The sequence below is a fragment of the Bombina bombina genome, chromosome 4 (assembly GCF_027579735.1).
Source record: "Bombina bombina isolate aBomBom1 chromosome 4, aBomBom1.pri, whole genome shotgun sequence".
Lineage (NCBI taxonomy): Eukaryota > Metazoa > Chordata > Amphibia > Anura > Bombinatoridae > Bombina > Bombina bombina.
The window spans coordinates 523,717,667-523,734,638 of NC_069502.1; the positions used below are offsets into that span (position 1 = coordinate 523,717,667).

A 16,972-nucleotide genomic window follows, 5' to 3' on the forward strand; every position below is an offset into this window, starting at 1 on the left:
ACATAACCACTAAAATGTGTGACCTTTAAAGTCGTCAATCCCCGGCCTTAACCTTATAACCATTATAAGTTAAAATAATAACATAAATAAAAGAGTTACACACAGCTTTGGTATAAAATTTGGCCGCAGCCATTTTATTAACATCACAATTTAAATATTGAGTAATAAATATTTTCAAACATTTTCAAACATTTTTTCACAGAACATACCTGATGTTCATAAATAACATTACTGACAAATAAAACATAAACCACAGCGGTGCTAGTTCCCAAACCCACAAAAAACAAGATGGCCGTTATTCAACAACTGGACTCAGCTATATCCCTGTTGAGTCCGTCCAAGTACACCTAAACTTTAATAGGGAACCCCTTGCCCCTATAAAACCAGTTGTCCACTCACCCCATGGAGAGGCAACTACTTAAAATCCTCCAAATCACTTGGCCATATTGCATACCATATTTGTCTGGGAACTAGCACCCCCGCCACCGACTGGACTGACCGAACAGCCCAGTCCCGCCAAACCCAATATTTTTCCCAAAGCTTCTTTTATATCGAAAAGAAATAGCTGCAGCCCAAATTGGTTAAAATGAACACCATCTTTTAAATAAAATTCCTCAGCCCCATCTACTTCGAAATCTGGGTGGAAAACTACACCTCCCCCCAACCTCTTAACAAAAGAGCTAATTATTTTGTTAATTTTCTTACGACTCTTTTCTAGCCTATCATAATCCCTCGCTGATCTCCAAACCAGCCTAGGAGTAATCTGTGACCAAATTATTTTGATTTCAGGATAAAGTTCCTTTATGTTGCCCAGATCTCTTTTGATTCTTCTAACTAGTTCCTTTTGAGGAATCATACCTAAATCATTTCCCCCCAAATGCACTATCAAAACCTGAGGACGAGGAAACATTCTGCCAAAATCTAGAAACAACGGAAACAAGAGTTCCCAGCACATCCCCCTAATCCCAAACCATTTGACCTCCCATTATCCACAGGACACCCAAGCTGAAGGACGCCCATTTTCTTACTGGCCTCAGCATTGGCCCAGTATATAAACGAATGCCCCATCACCCATACGATCTTTACACCTAAAATAAGAGAAAAAGGAGTATTCAGGATGATTACAACTCAAACATTCCAAAACATACACTCTATTCAAGGGTTGTTTTTTTTTTTTTTTTATATCCTTAAATTAGGTCTAACATAAGATTTATAACGACTTGAACCCCATCTACCAATCTTTTTAACTATATCCTCTCTGAGACCTAACATAGCGGCTTCAGTAGCAGCTCCAATCCGGAAAGAATGAGATCCAAACTCTAAAGGATTAAGACCCAATAAAACAATTGAACCTCTTAAAATGGCTCTAAATTGATATTGTGATAAAAAAGAACCGTCTGAATGAACCAACAAAGGGCCATCCTGCAAAGGCCGTATGGACCCATAAAGCATCATTACCTGACATGGACATATTTCACCACCACTAGGGAATAGCACTATGTTCTTGCCTTTCCCATATATGTCCGTTTTACTACTTCTCAGTAATATTTCTAATCTGTTATCATTCCATATTACATCTTCTTTTTGTAAACCACCTGAAACTTTTTTGCTAGGGCTTACCAATTTCGAAACTCTAAATGCCCCAAAAAAGGCCAATACAAAGGCCGTTCTAAATAATATTAATTCAAATCTTGATGCACAAATCTCTGCTAATACCACCCAAATTTTTTGAAGTAAAGAAAATGTAATAGGTCTTCTCTTATCTCTAACCTTTGTCTTTTTCTTCAACTCTTTAAGAACTTGACGGACCCAAAAAACCTTTGTAACATCAGACAAACCTAATAAGCGAAATCTAAAAGCAAGGGCCGCCAATCTTCTTTCCATATTAGATGGTGACAAACCCACATTTCCCCAATGCCACATCCATTCCAATAAGCAACCCGTGACATCATCATACCCTTCTTTAATTTCAGATTGACATAACCACATTTCCCATTCCTTCCAAACTGATACATAGGACGTCCAAGTACCTGGAGCTAAATATTTTTTAATTACTTCAGCCAATCCTCCGTCCCAAGCTTCCAAAGTTGGACGGGAAACGTCGCTCCAACTACGTCCGCCTGAGGAGCCAACTCTCGAAAGCGAGACCACTGTGAACGAGATAAAGAATCTGCTATCAAATTAAGCTTACCAGGGATATGTTTTGCCCTGACAAAAACATTCATACTTAAACATTTCAGGACTAGCACTCTTAATAAACGCAAAACTGGTAATGATGATGTAGATAAAGAATTAATAGCAGAAACAACACCCATATTATCTGTATGAAACAATATGGATTTATTCATCAAATCCACTTCCCACACAAACAGAGCCACCAGAATAGGAAATAGCTCAAGGAAAACTAGGTTCTTGGTTAAACCTAAATTGACCCACTCTTGAGGCCACACTTCAGCACACCAATGCCCTTGAAAATAAGCCCCGAAACCAACACCCCCAGCTGCATCAGTTATCAAATCCAAATCAACATTAGAGACCCTAGCTTCCATGAATATTGCAACACCATTAAAATTTTTAAGGAATTCCAACCAAACTTTCAAATCATCCTTGTGACCTTTTTTAATCCTTACAAAATGATGAGGCTTACTAACACCAGACGTAGCCAATGACATTCTTCTAGAAAAAACTCTACCAATAGGAATGATTCTGCAAGCAAAATTCAACTTTCCAAGCAAAGATTGCATTTTTCTCAAAGTCACCTTACGGACCGCCAAAAATTGCTGAATCATTTCTGACAAATCCACAATCTTTTCCAGAGGTAGCCTACATTCCATACTTTCAGAATCTATTGTAATACCCAGAAATTTAAGGGCCGTAACTGGACCCTCAGATTTTTCCATTGCAATAGGAACCCCAAAATCAGATGCCATTGAATAAAAACAATCCCTTAATTTCAAACAAACGTCCGAATCATGGGGACCAACAAAAAGAAAATCATCCAGATAATGAACTACTGACGAAAATCCAGACCTGAATTTAACAACCCATTCCAAAAAGGAACTAAAGCATTCAAACAGAGAACAATAAATAGAACAACCCATCGGGAGACATAAGTCAATGTAGAGAAAACCCTCAAAACAACAACCCAACAAATAATGACCAGCCTCTCTAACCAACTTAACCGCCATGTCGAATGATGTATAAGACACAGACGATAATTCATCCGGAATATCATCATTAACAGATCCACCTTTTGGAAATGATAAGTGGTGAATTAAACGAAATTTACCAGGCTCTTTCTTAGGAACCACTCCTAAAGGAGAAATACGCAAATGGGGGATAGGAGAGATTTTAAAAGGACCTGCCATTCGACCCAAAGAAACCTCCTTCTCAAGCTTACTCCTAACAACCTCAGGCCATTCCCTAGCAGACTTAAGGTTCCCCCTGTAATGAACAACGCCTCCTGAAGATGGAATTCTGAAACCAAACTCAAAACCATGTAGCAACAACAAGGCCTTATCACCACAACCTTTCTGTTTAGCGTAAAGTACGAGCCACAGCTCCATCCCGCTTAGCCTCACCGGAGTTAATCCCTTTTTCAGGAAGCTCCTGGGTTCCTCCCAATTTGTTCTTTTTGAAACACTTACTGGAAGGGTGGGATCCACCACACCCAGAGCATTCGTGTCTGAATTTACATGATGCTCCCCATTTACAGAACTTTTCATTGAAAGCAAAACAGAAACCTTTTTTGGCTGTTGCCAACGAACCGTTTTGAAGAGATCCGCCGGCACTCCCTCGAAAGGGCTGCGAAGACCTTAACGGGTCATCACTTTTAGCCATAGACCCATATCACGATCATCCCATTTCATCTCAGGCTTAACCGACAAACGTTGTCTAAATTGTTCATCATAATACCACCAAGCCATACCACCATATGTTCTCTGAGCAACTGCAATTTCATCTAAATAACAAAAGAGGGCCGCTCCTTGATCAGGGAACTTAACAGAAAATACACTAGCATAAATAACAAAAGCTTGGAACCAGTTAGTAAATGTTTTTGGTAATTTTCTGTAACGTCTTTTCCTTTCCTCCTCTTCCTTCTTTGCCGAATCCTTTTTTGAGTCTTCAGGTATCTCAAAAGACTGATCAAGAGGAAGGAGGGAAAATAATTCAATAAAATCTCTCTTGTATATCTTTTCTCTTAACTCTACCATCAAATGCATGCCCAAAGGCCCAATAGAACACAAACAAGACCTGGCCAAAGCCGTGTCAGCAATCTTCAGCTCAGGACCCCCAGCCGTTTTATTATCAACATTAGCCCCCTTTTGCTGAGATAAACTGACCATTTGAGATTGAGGTACTGACCCTACATCCTTTATTCCCTCACCACCAATCCCTAATACCCAATTTTGGTTAGCCAATTCTGTGGGAACCCATGAATTGGCAACTCCCCCCGTGACTTTTGCTCCTTCTAATTTGGCTAACAAGTCCCTTAAACCCGCTACAACAGTTATAGATAAAGGATCAGCATGCACACCAACTGTATCAACCCCCACATTCAGATTCACCACACCAGATCCCTCATTACCTGTACTCGGGTCCTGAGTCACTGCAGACTGAACCCTTTGAGATGCAGCCGTAACCTTCTCTGTATTCTGGAAACCAGTAGCCCTGGGATCCGTGTTAGTCATTAATTGCTGCCCTTTTTCCGTCTGTAAAAAAGAAACATGTGACAAACCCCCAGAAGGTGCCCAAATTCCAATGCCCCTACTAGCTGTAGACATACCCAACCTACTATCCACTGAAACACCCTTACCCTTCTTAGCTGATGGGACCTCAAACCCTTCTCCCTTTAAATCCCCATACCTCTTGCGTTGTCTACCTCTACCTTGTATTCTCCCAATCCCAGACCTGTTTGGACGTTGAACAGAGTTAACCGAGCTATGAAATGTATTATTAATACTCTGACCCATCATGCCCTGAAGACCAAAATTAAAATTGTTGGCTGTACTCACCCTTGCTTCTTCTCCCTTTTCATTAAAACGTTCCACCCCTGGAACGCCGTCCTCAATATCCAGCCTGATATTTTCCTTCCAAGATTCCTGAAGACCATAAGCCTCCCCACTTAGGCCGTCATTTCCCACCATTAAAAGACCCTGGGAATTCTCAGGCCGTGACCCAGTTTCATTCCCTTCTAAAAGAAAAACATCATTAGTGACAGGTAAATTTTTAATTACTTCAACATTCCTATCCCTCAAATTTCTTAACTCGCCCTTTAAAGCTGGATCACCCGTGACCCTGACTGACGGATTAAACTGGCTAATAGTGTTAACTACGTTGGGAGAAGGTGGAATAAAATCTTCCTCAGAAGAATCTAAATATAAATCTAATTCTACCACACCGTTATCAACCTCGGTATCATGCTGACTATCGCTGACTTCAGGCCTTTCCACCCTCTCGTCTAACACCCGATAAGCCTGATCTTCCATATTATTGCAAGGTCTTAAAATCTGAGTCGACTTAGAAACATTATGTAACTGTTCTGAAACTGCCTGAGGTATTTCAATCGGCCCTGATACAATCAAACCCTCACCTTTCTTTTTCATTAAGGCGCTACCTAAACTACATATACTCGCTTGTTCATTACCCCCACACGGAAAAATAGGCCTCGGCGGGCCGTCACTTTTACTAGCTTGCTTTTTTCCTCTAATTACTACTTTCTGGCCTAAATTGGCCGTCTTACCCTTAGGCAAAGAATCACCCTTCATTACAGGCTCAGTGAATTGTTCCGTAATGGAACAAGTGCTCCCGGACTGCATCACATTATCAGCAAACTCCGCTCCGGTCTGCCGACTTCCGGAGCTAGAACTTGACTTCTTCCTCACAGACGCCTTTAACCCCGGACTGGGGCTGGATTTTCTCCGACCGCTATTACCCCCTTCAGAATCCGGATCAGAACGAACTGGAGGCCTCGAACGCCTCGATGTTTTCGGAGCCACCTCCACGATATCCACTCTGGGTTCGACAACCGGGCTAAGCAATGGACGTAATTTTTCTTCGAGCCAGGTAGGGCCCATTTTTGCAGCTTCCAACTTAAGTTGGTCAAAAATCGCATCAAAATGCGACATCGCAGAATTAGTAACTGACAAGCACAGCACTTTCTAGAAAGGTTTGATAATTATTCTGATGACAGATTCTCCCGCTCTTTCTTTAAATGCGTAACAGCGCGTGCTAAGCCCGCCCCCCTACAGTAACTAACCAATCACACCCAAGGCCTAATTCCTCCAACGGTCAAGTCCCCTTCCCGTTACTTCGAACTCCCAGGGGTTCCCAGAAATGAACAGTGGTGGGGTAGAAGGGCTTTAGATATATTAGTTCACTGAGGGAGATGAGAGTTTTAAACCATCTGTAACAATAGGTATCCATGGGAAGGGGCTTCAATGTGCAAATCCCACCAGCTTAGCCAAATCTAGCATCAGATCCTGCTGATATGGAGAAAATACAGCTCTTAACCATTCAAAGGAAATTATGATTTAGACCACTAATACTAAAAAGAAGAGAATAGTCTTTCAAATGTATTTTTTATCTACCTAGATATTATTATGTTAGGGACATATTTGAGTCCCCTCCCTAAGCCTTTGAGAAATTCACCCTCCCTCATCTTAACGATGGGCAAATTGCCAGCTACATAAATAACACAAGAAAAATAAGTACAAATAAAAGATGGAAAAGTTAAAAGATAAAGCTCTCCGGTGCCATCTAGTGGCTGAATCCCATAGAAAGCTGTACATGAGTTACTGACATACCCAGGTGTGTGTTCACATTTTACAATATTCCCAGTTGATTCAATGGGGTCAATTTATCAAATGCCTGGCGGACATGATTCGATGTAGCCTGTCGGCATTTAACATTGCACAAGCATTACTGGTGAAATGCTTGTGCAGTGCCGCGTCCTGCACAGTGGGTGTCAATCATCACGATCGTATCGGGATGATTGCAGTCCGCCACCTAAAAGGTGATGGACAAGTTAAGAAGCAGCGGTTTTACGACTGCTGCTTCTTAACTTATGTTTCAGGCAGACCTGAAACTTCAGGGGTAGAAAGCAGCATCCACTGCTTGTTAAATCTACCCCAATGTATTTGTATAAAATAAGCTAATTTTAAAAATAATCGCCTAGATTTAGAGTTCTGCGGTAGCCGTCAAAACCAGCGTTAAGGGCTCCTCACTTTCCAGTTGCGACTTTTCCATACCGCAGATCCCCTTACGCCAATTGCGTATCCTATCTTTTCAATGGGATCTTCCTAATGCCGGTATTTAGAGTCTTGGCTGAAGTGAGCGTTAGAACTCTAACGACAAAACTCCAGCCGCAGAAAAAAGTCATGAGTTAAGAGCTTTATGGGCTAACACCGGTTTATAAAGCTCTTAACTACTGTGCTCTAAACTACACTAACACCCATAAACTACCTATGTACCCCTAAACCGAGGCCCCCCCACATCGCCGCCACTATAACATATTTTTTTAACCCCTAATCTGCTGACCGCACACCGCCGCCACCTACATTATCCATATGTACCCCTAATCTGCTGCCCCTAACATCGCCGACACCTACATAATATTAATTCAGCCCTAATCTGCCCCCCCAACGTCGCTGCTACCTACCTACACTTATTAACCCCTAATCTGCCGACCGGACCTTGCCGCCACTATAATAAATGTATTAACCCCTAAACCGCCACACTCCCTCCTCGCAAACCCTATAATAAATTTTATTAACCCCTAATCTGCCCTCCCTAACATCGCCGCCACCTAACTTCAAGTATTAACCCATAATCTGCCGACCGGACCTCACCGCTACTCTAATAAATACTAAATCTAACCCTAACCCTAACACCCCCCTAAGTTAAATATAATTTAAATCTAACGAAATAAATTATTTCTTATTAAATAAATTAATCCTATTTAAAGCTAAATACTTACCTGTAAAATAAACCCTAATATAGCTACAATATAAATAATAATTATATTGTAGCTATTTTAGGATTTATATTTATTTTACAGGCAACTTTGTATTTATTTTAACTAGGTACAATAGCTATTAAATAGTTATTAACTATTTAATAGCTACCTAGTTAAAATAATTACAAAATTACCTGTAAAATAAATCCTAACCTAAGTTACTATTAATAGTAATGAAAGAGAAAAAATCAAAGTACTTCTGCGCAGCTTCAAACAATTATATACAAGTTAAGTCCAATATAATAGAGGAATTAGTTATAGTCAGTGAAGATGAGTCTTAATGAACAAAATATTTATATGAATGGTATATATTCTGAATTCATATGCAGTAAATCCCAGGCAAAAAAGAGTATATAGTTGTCTTCTTACCGGAAGGTACCTCAATCATATGAGGTAATGTGTAGTCATATGATATAGATGTGGGTCTGTGGTCCGCCGCTGTCTGTGCTTGTTCTTTCCGTGCAGCCTTGTGTATGGTAGTCCTGGATTAGGAACTTCCTGAATCTGGTGCTTCGATGAATCTTGGCAATATGGTAGTTGTCTTGTCCCAGGGTCTTTCCCAGTTGTCTCACAGGCAGAGGTGGAGAAAAGAAAACAAAGCAGACATAGCGTAATCCAGTAAAAATAGAAGAATTTATTTACATTAAAATCATAAGAATTGCACTCACATGTAATAACCTCAATCGTGTATGAGGTAAGTATAGGCACATAGACTGTAAAGGTGTTACATAGGTAGGTGATGCTTTCACCACTGAAGATAAGGTAATAAGGTAATAATGTCTCTATTGTGGCTAGGGAAACAAACTTCAAATCCTTTTAAAACCTTTTAAGCCCCTGAAAAAACTCTTGACCGTCTGCAGCAGGTCAGAGTGTAGTTCCAGTGGGGAAAGGTCTGCAGTGTAAATAGCAGAAAAAAGTGTTCTAATCAAGATGGTTTGTCCTGAGGTCAGGAGCTATGAGAGACGCCGGTACACACTATAGGTACAAGTGGGGAAACAGTACTGCCACACCTGGAGAGCCTTACGCGTTTCGAAGTGTCAGGTACTTCTTCGTCAGAGGCAATGTGGAGTACTGTGTAGCCGGCTAGTATTTACAAGCGGTCCAGGTGGGTGTGTATCCCCACGTGTCTGTGTGACGTCATACGTTGTACGTCTACGCTAGCCAATGGTGAGTGATGTATCTCCGTTGTTAGGGGCAACTGGTAAGCTGAAGCGTGACTTGTCCACACTAGTCTTTTGAGAACGTAGTGAATCTTGTGCCGAAAACAGCTGGGGAGAGTGGTCCCGGTTCCAGGATAAGTACTATGAATATTTACATAGGTGTGCCACAATTAAACCTAACACTACACTATCAATACATTCATTAAATAAACTACCTACAATTACCTACAATTAAATCAACTAAACTAAATTACAAAAACAAACAAACACTAAATTACAAAAAACAAACACTAAATTACAAAAAATAAAAAAAGATTACAAGAATTTTAAACTAATTACACCTACTCTAAGCCCCCTAAGAAAATAACAAAGCCCCCAAAATAAAAAAATGCCCTACCCTATTCTAAAATAAAAAGTTAACAGCTCTATTACCTTACCAGCCCTTAAAAGGGCCTTTTGCGGGGCATGCACCAAAGAAATCAGCTCTTTTGCCTGAAAAAAACAATACAATACCCCCCCAACATTACAACCCACCACCCACATACCCCTAATCTAACCCACCCAAACCCCCCAATAAAACCCTAACACTAAGCCCCTGAAGATCTCCCTACCTTGTATTTACCCAGCCGGGTATCACCGATCCGTCCAGAAGAGGGTCCAAAGTCTTCATCCTATCCGGCAAGAAGAGGTCCAGAAGAGGGTCCGAAGTCTTCATCCTATCCAGCAAGAAGAGGTCCTCCAGAGGGTCCAAAGTCTTCATCCAGGCGGCATCTTCTATCTTCTTCCATCCGGAGCGGAGCGGGTCCATCTTGAAGCAGCCGACGGGGAGCCATCCTTCCTCACCGACGTCCTAAGTCCGAATGAAGGTTCCTTTAAATGACGTCATCCAAGATGGTGTCACTCGAATTCCGATTGGCTAAGAGCTGATTTCTTTGGGGCATGCCCCGCAAAAGGCCCTTTTAAGGGCTGGTAAGGTAATAGAGCTGTTAACTTTTTATTTTAGAATAGGGTAGGGCATTTTTTATTTTGGGGGGCTTTGTTATTTTTTTAGGGGGCTTAGAGTAGGTGTAATTAGTTTAAAATTCTTGTAATCTTTTTTTATTTTTTGTAATTTAGTGGGGTTTTTTTGTAATTTAGTGTTTTTTTTTTTTTTTTTTGTAATTTAGTTTAGTTGATTTAATTGTAGGTAATTGTAGGTAGTTTATTTAATTAATTTATTGATAGTGTAGTGTTAGGTTTAATTGTAACTTAGGTTAGGATTTATTTTACAGGTAATTTTGTAATTATTTTAACTAGGTAGCTATTAAATAGTTAATAACTATTTAATAGCTATTGTACCTAGTTAAAATAAATACAAAGTTGCCTGTAAAATAAATATAAATCCTAAAATAGCTACAATATAATTATTCGTTATAGTGTAGCTATATTAGGGTTTATTTTACAGGTAAGTATTTAGCTTTAAATAGGATTAATTTATTTAATAAGAATTAATTTATTTCGTTAGATTAAAATTATATTTAACTTAGGGGGGTGTTAGGGTTAGGGTTAGACTTAGCTTTAGGGTTTAATACATTTATTATAGTAGCGGTGAGGTCCGGTCGGCAGATTAGGGGTTAATACTTGAAGTTAGGTGTCGCCGTTGTTAGTGAGGGCAGATTAGGGGTTAATAAAATTTATTATAGGGTTTGCGAGGCGGGAGTGAGGCGGTTTAGGGGTTAATACATTTATTATAGTGGCGGCGAGGTCCGGTCGGAAGATTAGGGGTTAATAAGTGTAGGTAAGGTAGCAACGACATTGGGGGGCAGATTAGGGGTTAATAAATATTATGTAGGTGTCGGCGACATTGGGGGCAGCAGATTAGGGGTTCATAGGGATAATGTAGGTTGCGGCGGTGTCCGGAGCGGCAGATTAGGGGTTAATAATAATATGCAGGGCTCAGCGATAGCGGGGGTGGCAGATTAGAGGTTAATAAGTGTAAGGTTAGGGGTGTTTTGACTCGGGGTACATGTTAGGGTGTTAGGTGCAGACTTTGAAACTGTTTCCCCATAGGAAACAATGGGGCTGCGTTAGGAGCTGAACGCAGCTTTTTTGCAGGTGTTAGTTTTTTTTTCAGCTCAAACCGCCCCATTGTTTCCTATGGGGGAATCGTGCACGAGCACGTTTTTCAAGCTGGCCGCTACCATAAGCAACGCTGGTATTGAGGGTTGAAGTGGCGGTAAATTCGGCTCAACGCTCCCTTTTTGGAGCCTAACGGAGCCCTTCAGAGAACTCTAAATACCAGCGTTATTTAAAAGGTGCGGGAAAAAAAACACGCATAGCTAACGCACCCCTTTGGCCGCAAAACTCTAAATCTAGCCGAATGTTAGCTACACATCTAACTTTCTATTCAATGAAATAGTTTAGCTAAATCTAAATAAATTTGGTGTTTTTTTTATTATAAATAATAATAATAAAAAAGGTATTAAAATAAAAATACAAATAAAATAAGCAGCTGGACACAGCTTCAAATTAAGTCACGTTATTAAAGGGACATGAATCCCAAAAACGCTCTCATTCAGATCGAGCATTTAATATTAACCCCTTGACCCAAAGTAACGTAGATCTACGTCATGTGGTACAAAGCTCATTGTACTGCATACCATAGACCTACGTCGCAGCTTCAGGAAGCTCCAGCAGTATCGATCGTTGCACCGTTACTAAATGAAGAGAAATGCCGCCAGATTGTAACAGACAGTGACATTGTGTGTGTCACCATCTGTAATGATCAACTGCTTGTGCTGGTGGGAGGTGTGGGGGGGGAAGGTGGGAAGTAGGTGGAAGGTGGAGGTGGAGGGGGGTGGGAGTGGGAGGGACCCTACACCACAGACATTTTTTTGAAGGGAGAAATAGGAAGATACACTATGGCAAAAGTGGAATTAGAAAGGGGGGCACCCTTAGTAATGATCACAGGGAGGGGGAAGGTAAAAACAATAAATTAATAAATAAATCATTAAAAAAAACTTATAACTGGGTATTGGAAGACAGCTACCAGTACCTAAGATGGCTGCCACTTATAGTGGGGGAGGGTTTATGGGGTGATCAGGGAGGTGGGAGTGATCCCTACACTGCAAAAAAAAAAAAGCCCAATGTGTTCAGCTAGCACCCAGTAGTTCATTGTTGCTCCTTCAACAAAGGATATCAAGAGAATGAAGCAAATTTGATAATGGAAGTAAATGTGAAAGTTGTTTTGAAATCATATGCTCTACCTAAGTTACAAAACATAAAGTTTAATGTCCCTTTAACAAAGCAATCTGTAAATAATTGTGTACACCATCTAAGAACAATGGTTATCATGTTGTATTACATTATTTTACCTAGGTCTAGATTTTATGGGTAAGGATATTATAGTAAAAGTGCACTTTTGATAGAAATAAATAACATTTTTTTTTTTTTTTTTACCAGGGAGGTGGTTTTAACACTCTGACAGATGGAATAATAAGTTCCTTTAATATTATTTATGAAGGTGAGTTGTCAGGCATTGTACTGTTATATACACGACTTCTAATAAATATTTAATAGTTTGTGAATCTCGTTAACTGTTTCTTATTAATCCATATATGTTCACATGCATGTGCACACATACCCATTACAAGTGAGTTTGTGTCTGTCTGTCTGTCTTTGATTTGAGAATTATAACTGTAAATTAAGTTTTTCCCTGCATATTTGAAAGAAAAATTGAAATGTATCTTAAATTATATTTTTTAATCTAACTTTGTTTTAATAGATTTATGAAATTATGATAGAATTGTTATTTATTTTATTTTGTCTTGCGAAATAAAAAACTGGGGCATCTTCCCACAGCAGTCTTCATTTTATATCAAGCTCCTGAGCCCTAAATTACGGTTGCCAGGTGGGCAGCGTTTAGCTATTTATAGTGGCTGTCCAATAAAAGCCAAGTAAAATCTGAGCACTTAAATGATTAGGTAGAATCTGAGATCTGGTTTGAGTATATGTATCAAAGTGGATATAAAACCATGGGTCTGATTTGAGGTTTTTTTATTTATTTATTTTTAAATATATGTAACTAACTGGAACTATACGGCCATTGTGTCTAAACATAACACCATCTGCTCCTTTCTATAATAAAGATGCAGTTTTTTACAATATATATATATATATATATATATATATATATATATATATATATATATATATATATATATATATATATATACATATAAATCTATAATAATTCTGTGAAGAAAGATAAGTTAAATATTTTGCTATGAAGCTAATTTGAGCATACATGTATTTTACATTACCATTCAATATCTAACTAATGCTCATTTAATAGAAGTGACAATTTTGTTTCATATTCTTCTATCTTTACATATTTAAATACAATTTTGCATAATATACCAAAAACAAACATGCAGGATGTATCTCTAGCTGAGATTCTTTAATTTCAATTCTACTTACAAATATTTGCACCATTTACCTTTAATATAACTCATATGATTTGTGTGACAATAAATATGCACAGCAATTATGCTTCAGTAATTTGATAATAATAATAGCCTTTTTCTTTTCCTTACTAGAAATTCCAATTCTTACTACATCTGTACCACAAACAATGGAACCTATTGGCCAGGTTAAGACATATTTTGCCGAAACCTGGATATGGCTAGAAAGTAACATAAGGTAAAGTAGCATGACAGGGTCTGAGGAAGGAAACTGTAATGCTCGTGGGATATTTCCCTATCAGACCAAACTTGGCCAGTAGTCTTATTATCCTGGCATCAAGTGGAAGGATAAGGAAATATCCCAGAACAATAGAATAGATAATTGAACGAGGTAAGTAGTACTTACAGTAGAGAGGACAATCCTTCACAGCACCACATGGGATAACTGGAGAGTAGTCAGGCAAGCAGAGTTTGGCAACAACAGGGCAATACAGAGTACCAGCAGTTTAGGGTTTAACAGAAGATTGGTCAGAGACAAGCAGGGTTCAGCAACAGAAAGGCAATACAGAATATCAGCAGTTCAAGGGTCAATCTGTAGAGTGGTCAGAGACAAGCAGAGTTCAGCAACAAAAAGGCAATCCAGCAGCTCAGGGATTAATCAGCAGAGTGGTCAGAAACAAGCAAAGATCAGCAACAATAAGGCATACAGTAGTTCAGGGGTTAATCTGTAAAGTGGTCACAGGCAGGCAGAGTTCAGCAACAATAAGGCATACAGTAGTTCAGGGATTAATCTGTAAAGTGGTCACAGGCAGGCAGAGTTCAGCAACAATAAAGCATTTAGCAATAGGCAAACAGAGCAATGAAACGAAGCACCCAGGGAGTACAAGACAACCTATACTTGGGCACTGTATGTAAGTAATGCAGGTACTTACATAGGCGCAGATTCACGCCAAGGAGGAGTCCCAGAATTCGACCGGCATGAGAGGGGAATTGGCATGCGGTGAAGATGTCATCATCGCACGCTCACAACAACCACCACATCCCTGGCAACTGCCAAGCAATGGAGCAGCGTAACATAGCCCCCCACTCAAGGGTTGGTTTCAAAGGATGAGAAGCATGGAACTTGGAGACCAAAGATGGAGTAAGAACATCACAGGCAGGGACCTAGGAACGCTCTGCCACAGAGTACCCCTTCGAGTGCACAAGGTATTGGAGTTGCCTGCATTTGATTCTGGAGTCCAGGATCTTAGCAACCTTGTACTCAGGTTCACCATGAATCAGGAGTGGAGGAGGAGAAAGCCATCTGAGTCGAGTATAGCTATTCATGATGTAGGGTTTGAGCAGGGAGATGTTAAAGACTGGATGAATGTGCAAGGCCTTAGGCAAGACTTCTCTATAGGCAACAGGAGAAAGTCTTTTGAGCACTTTATAGGGACCAATATACCGAGGCACTAATTTGTGAGAAGGTTGATGTAAGCAAATATGTCGGGTAGAGACCCCAGACACGATCACCTGCAGAAAAGGCATGAAAAGCAGCTTGATGATGGTTGGCAAACCTCTTGTATCTGGAGACGGTTGAGTGTAACTGAGAGCGTATTCATTGCCAATGGGTAGTGAGGTCAGTAAAGCTTTGTTCTGCAGCAGGGACCCCTGTGGACTGGGCGAAAAGGGGAAAAACACAAGGTTGATAACCAGCTGCGGCCTGGAAAGGAGAGCATCGTAGAGAAGAATGCCAATGACTATTCTTTGCAGTTTAGCTAGGGGCAACAACTCAGACTAATTGGTATGCTAAGAATTGACATATGCTCTGAGATAGGCTTCAAGATCCAGTTTTCCCATCTGGGGATGATAGCCAGAGGACAAATAAACAGTGGTTCCAAACAATTTGCAATTTGCAAAAGCTTCTCCAAAAAGTAGAAACAAATGTAGGTCCTCTGTCAGAGACAATGTTTATGTGTAAACCATGGAGTGTAACCGTAAAAGAATCAACAATTCTTGGGCTGTAGGTAAGGGTACAAAATGAGCAAGTTTGGAGAACCAATCCACCAAAACCCAGATAACTGTATGATGGTCAGAAGGAGGAAGGTCTACAACAAAATCCATGGCTATGTGTGTCCATGGTTGTTTGGGTATGGACAATAGTTGAAGCAGGCCATGAGGTAGGGATCGGGGAGTCTTGTTAACAGCCCAAGTCTGACAAGTCTTGACATACTCCTGAGAGTCCGACTTCATGGTAGGCCACCAAACGTGTCGGAAAAGGAGTTAAAAGTTTCTTGTCAAACCCGGATGACCTGATAGCTTGCTGTCATGAACCCAGGATAGCACAGGAGTGTGATGGTTTGGAGGAACATAAAGGATCTCAGGAGCCGCAGGGGCTTCAGAAGGTTTTCTTGACTGGGCATGTTGCAGTCTTTGAAGAAGAGCGGTGTTAAGATGAGCAACCACATAGGAGGAAGAAATGATGTGTTCGATAGGAGCTTCAGAAGAGTCCTTAGACTGAGAAAACTGACGGAAAAGCGCATCACCCTTTTTATTCTTGGTCCCAGGAAGGTAAGAGACTATAAAGTTAAAACAAGAAAAGAATAAGGCCCACCTGGCCTTCCAAGGATTGAGTCGATCAGCAGTTTCTAAATACGTCAGGTTCTTGTGATTTGAATGGGGTTGGCAGTGCCCTCCAACCAATGTCGCCATTCAGTAATGGCCATCTTAATGGCTAGGAGCTCACAATTCCCCACATTGCAGTTCCGTTCTGCATGGGTAAAACGTTTAGAAAGAAAGGTTACAGGATGCGACTTGGAGGTGGAAGGGTTCCTTTGAGTCAGGACAGCACCAGCTCCTATTTTAGAGGCATCAACCTCTTAAGTAAACTGCAGGTCAGGGTCAGGTTGAGGTAGCATAGGAGCAGTACAAAAGGCCTTTTTTAGATGAGAAAAAATGTCCACAGCTACTGGAGGCCACTTTTTGCAGTCTCTGTTTGGTTTAGTCAGCTGAGTGGGGCAACTATTCTGGAGAAGTTCTTTATGAACTTGTGATAATAATTGGAGAACCCTAAGAATCTCTGTAGTTATTTCAATGTAGTGGGTTGAGGCTATTCCAGAACTGTGGTTAGCTTAGTAGGATCCATGGCAAAACTTTCTTTTGAGATAACGTATCCTAGGAACTGAATCTGAAGTTTATCAAATTTGCACTTCTCCAACTTGGCTACCAGAGAATTGTTTCTGAGATGAAGAAGTACCTGTTTCACATGCTTATGATGCTCCTTCAGGGTGGTGTAGAATATGAGGATGTCATCCAAATAGACAATGACAGATTAAGGAGATCAAGGAAGACACCATTGACGAATTCTTGAAAGA

General features: G+C 40.2%; 1 protein-coding gene across 1 annotated transcript in view; it reads left to right on the forward strand.

Moving 5' to 3' along the window:
- LOC128656513 (CD109 antigen-like) overlaps positions 1-16,972 on the forward strand; it is a 212,883-nt gene that overhangs the window by 132,905 nt on the left and 63,006 nt on the right. Inside the window, exons 17-18 of the mRNA XM_053710441.1 lie at positions 12,619-12,679; positions 13,755-13,857. Coding sequence (XP_053566416.1) covers positions 12,619-12,679; positions 13,755-13,857 — 164 coding nt within the window. The remainder of the gene's footprint in view (positions 1-12,618; positions 12,680-13,754; positions 13,858-16,972) is intronic.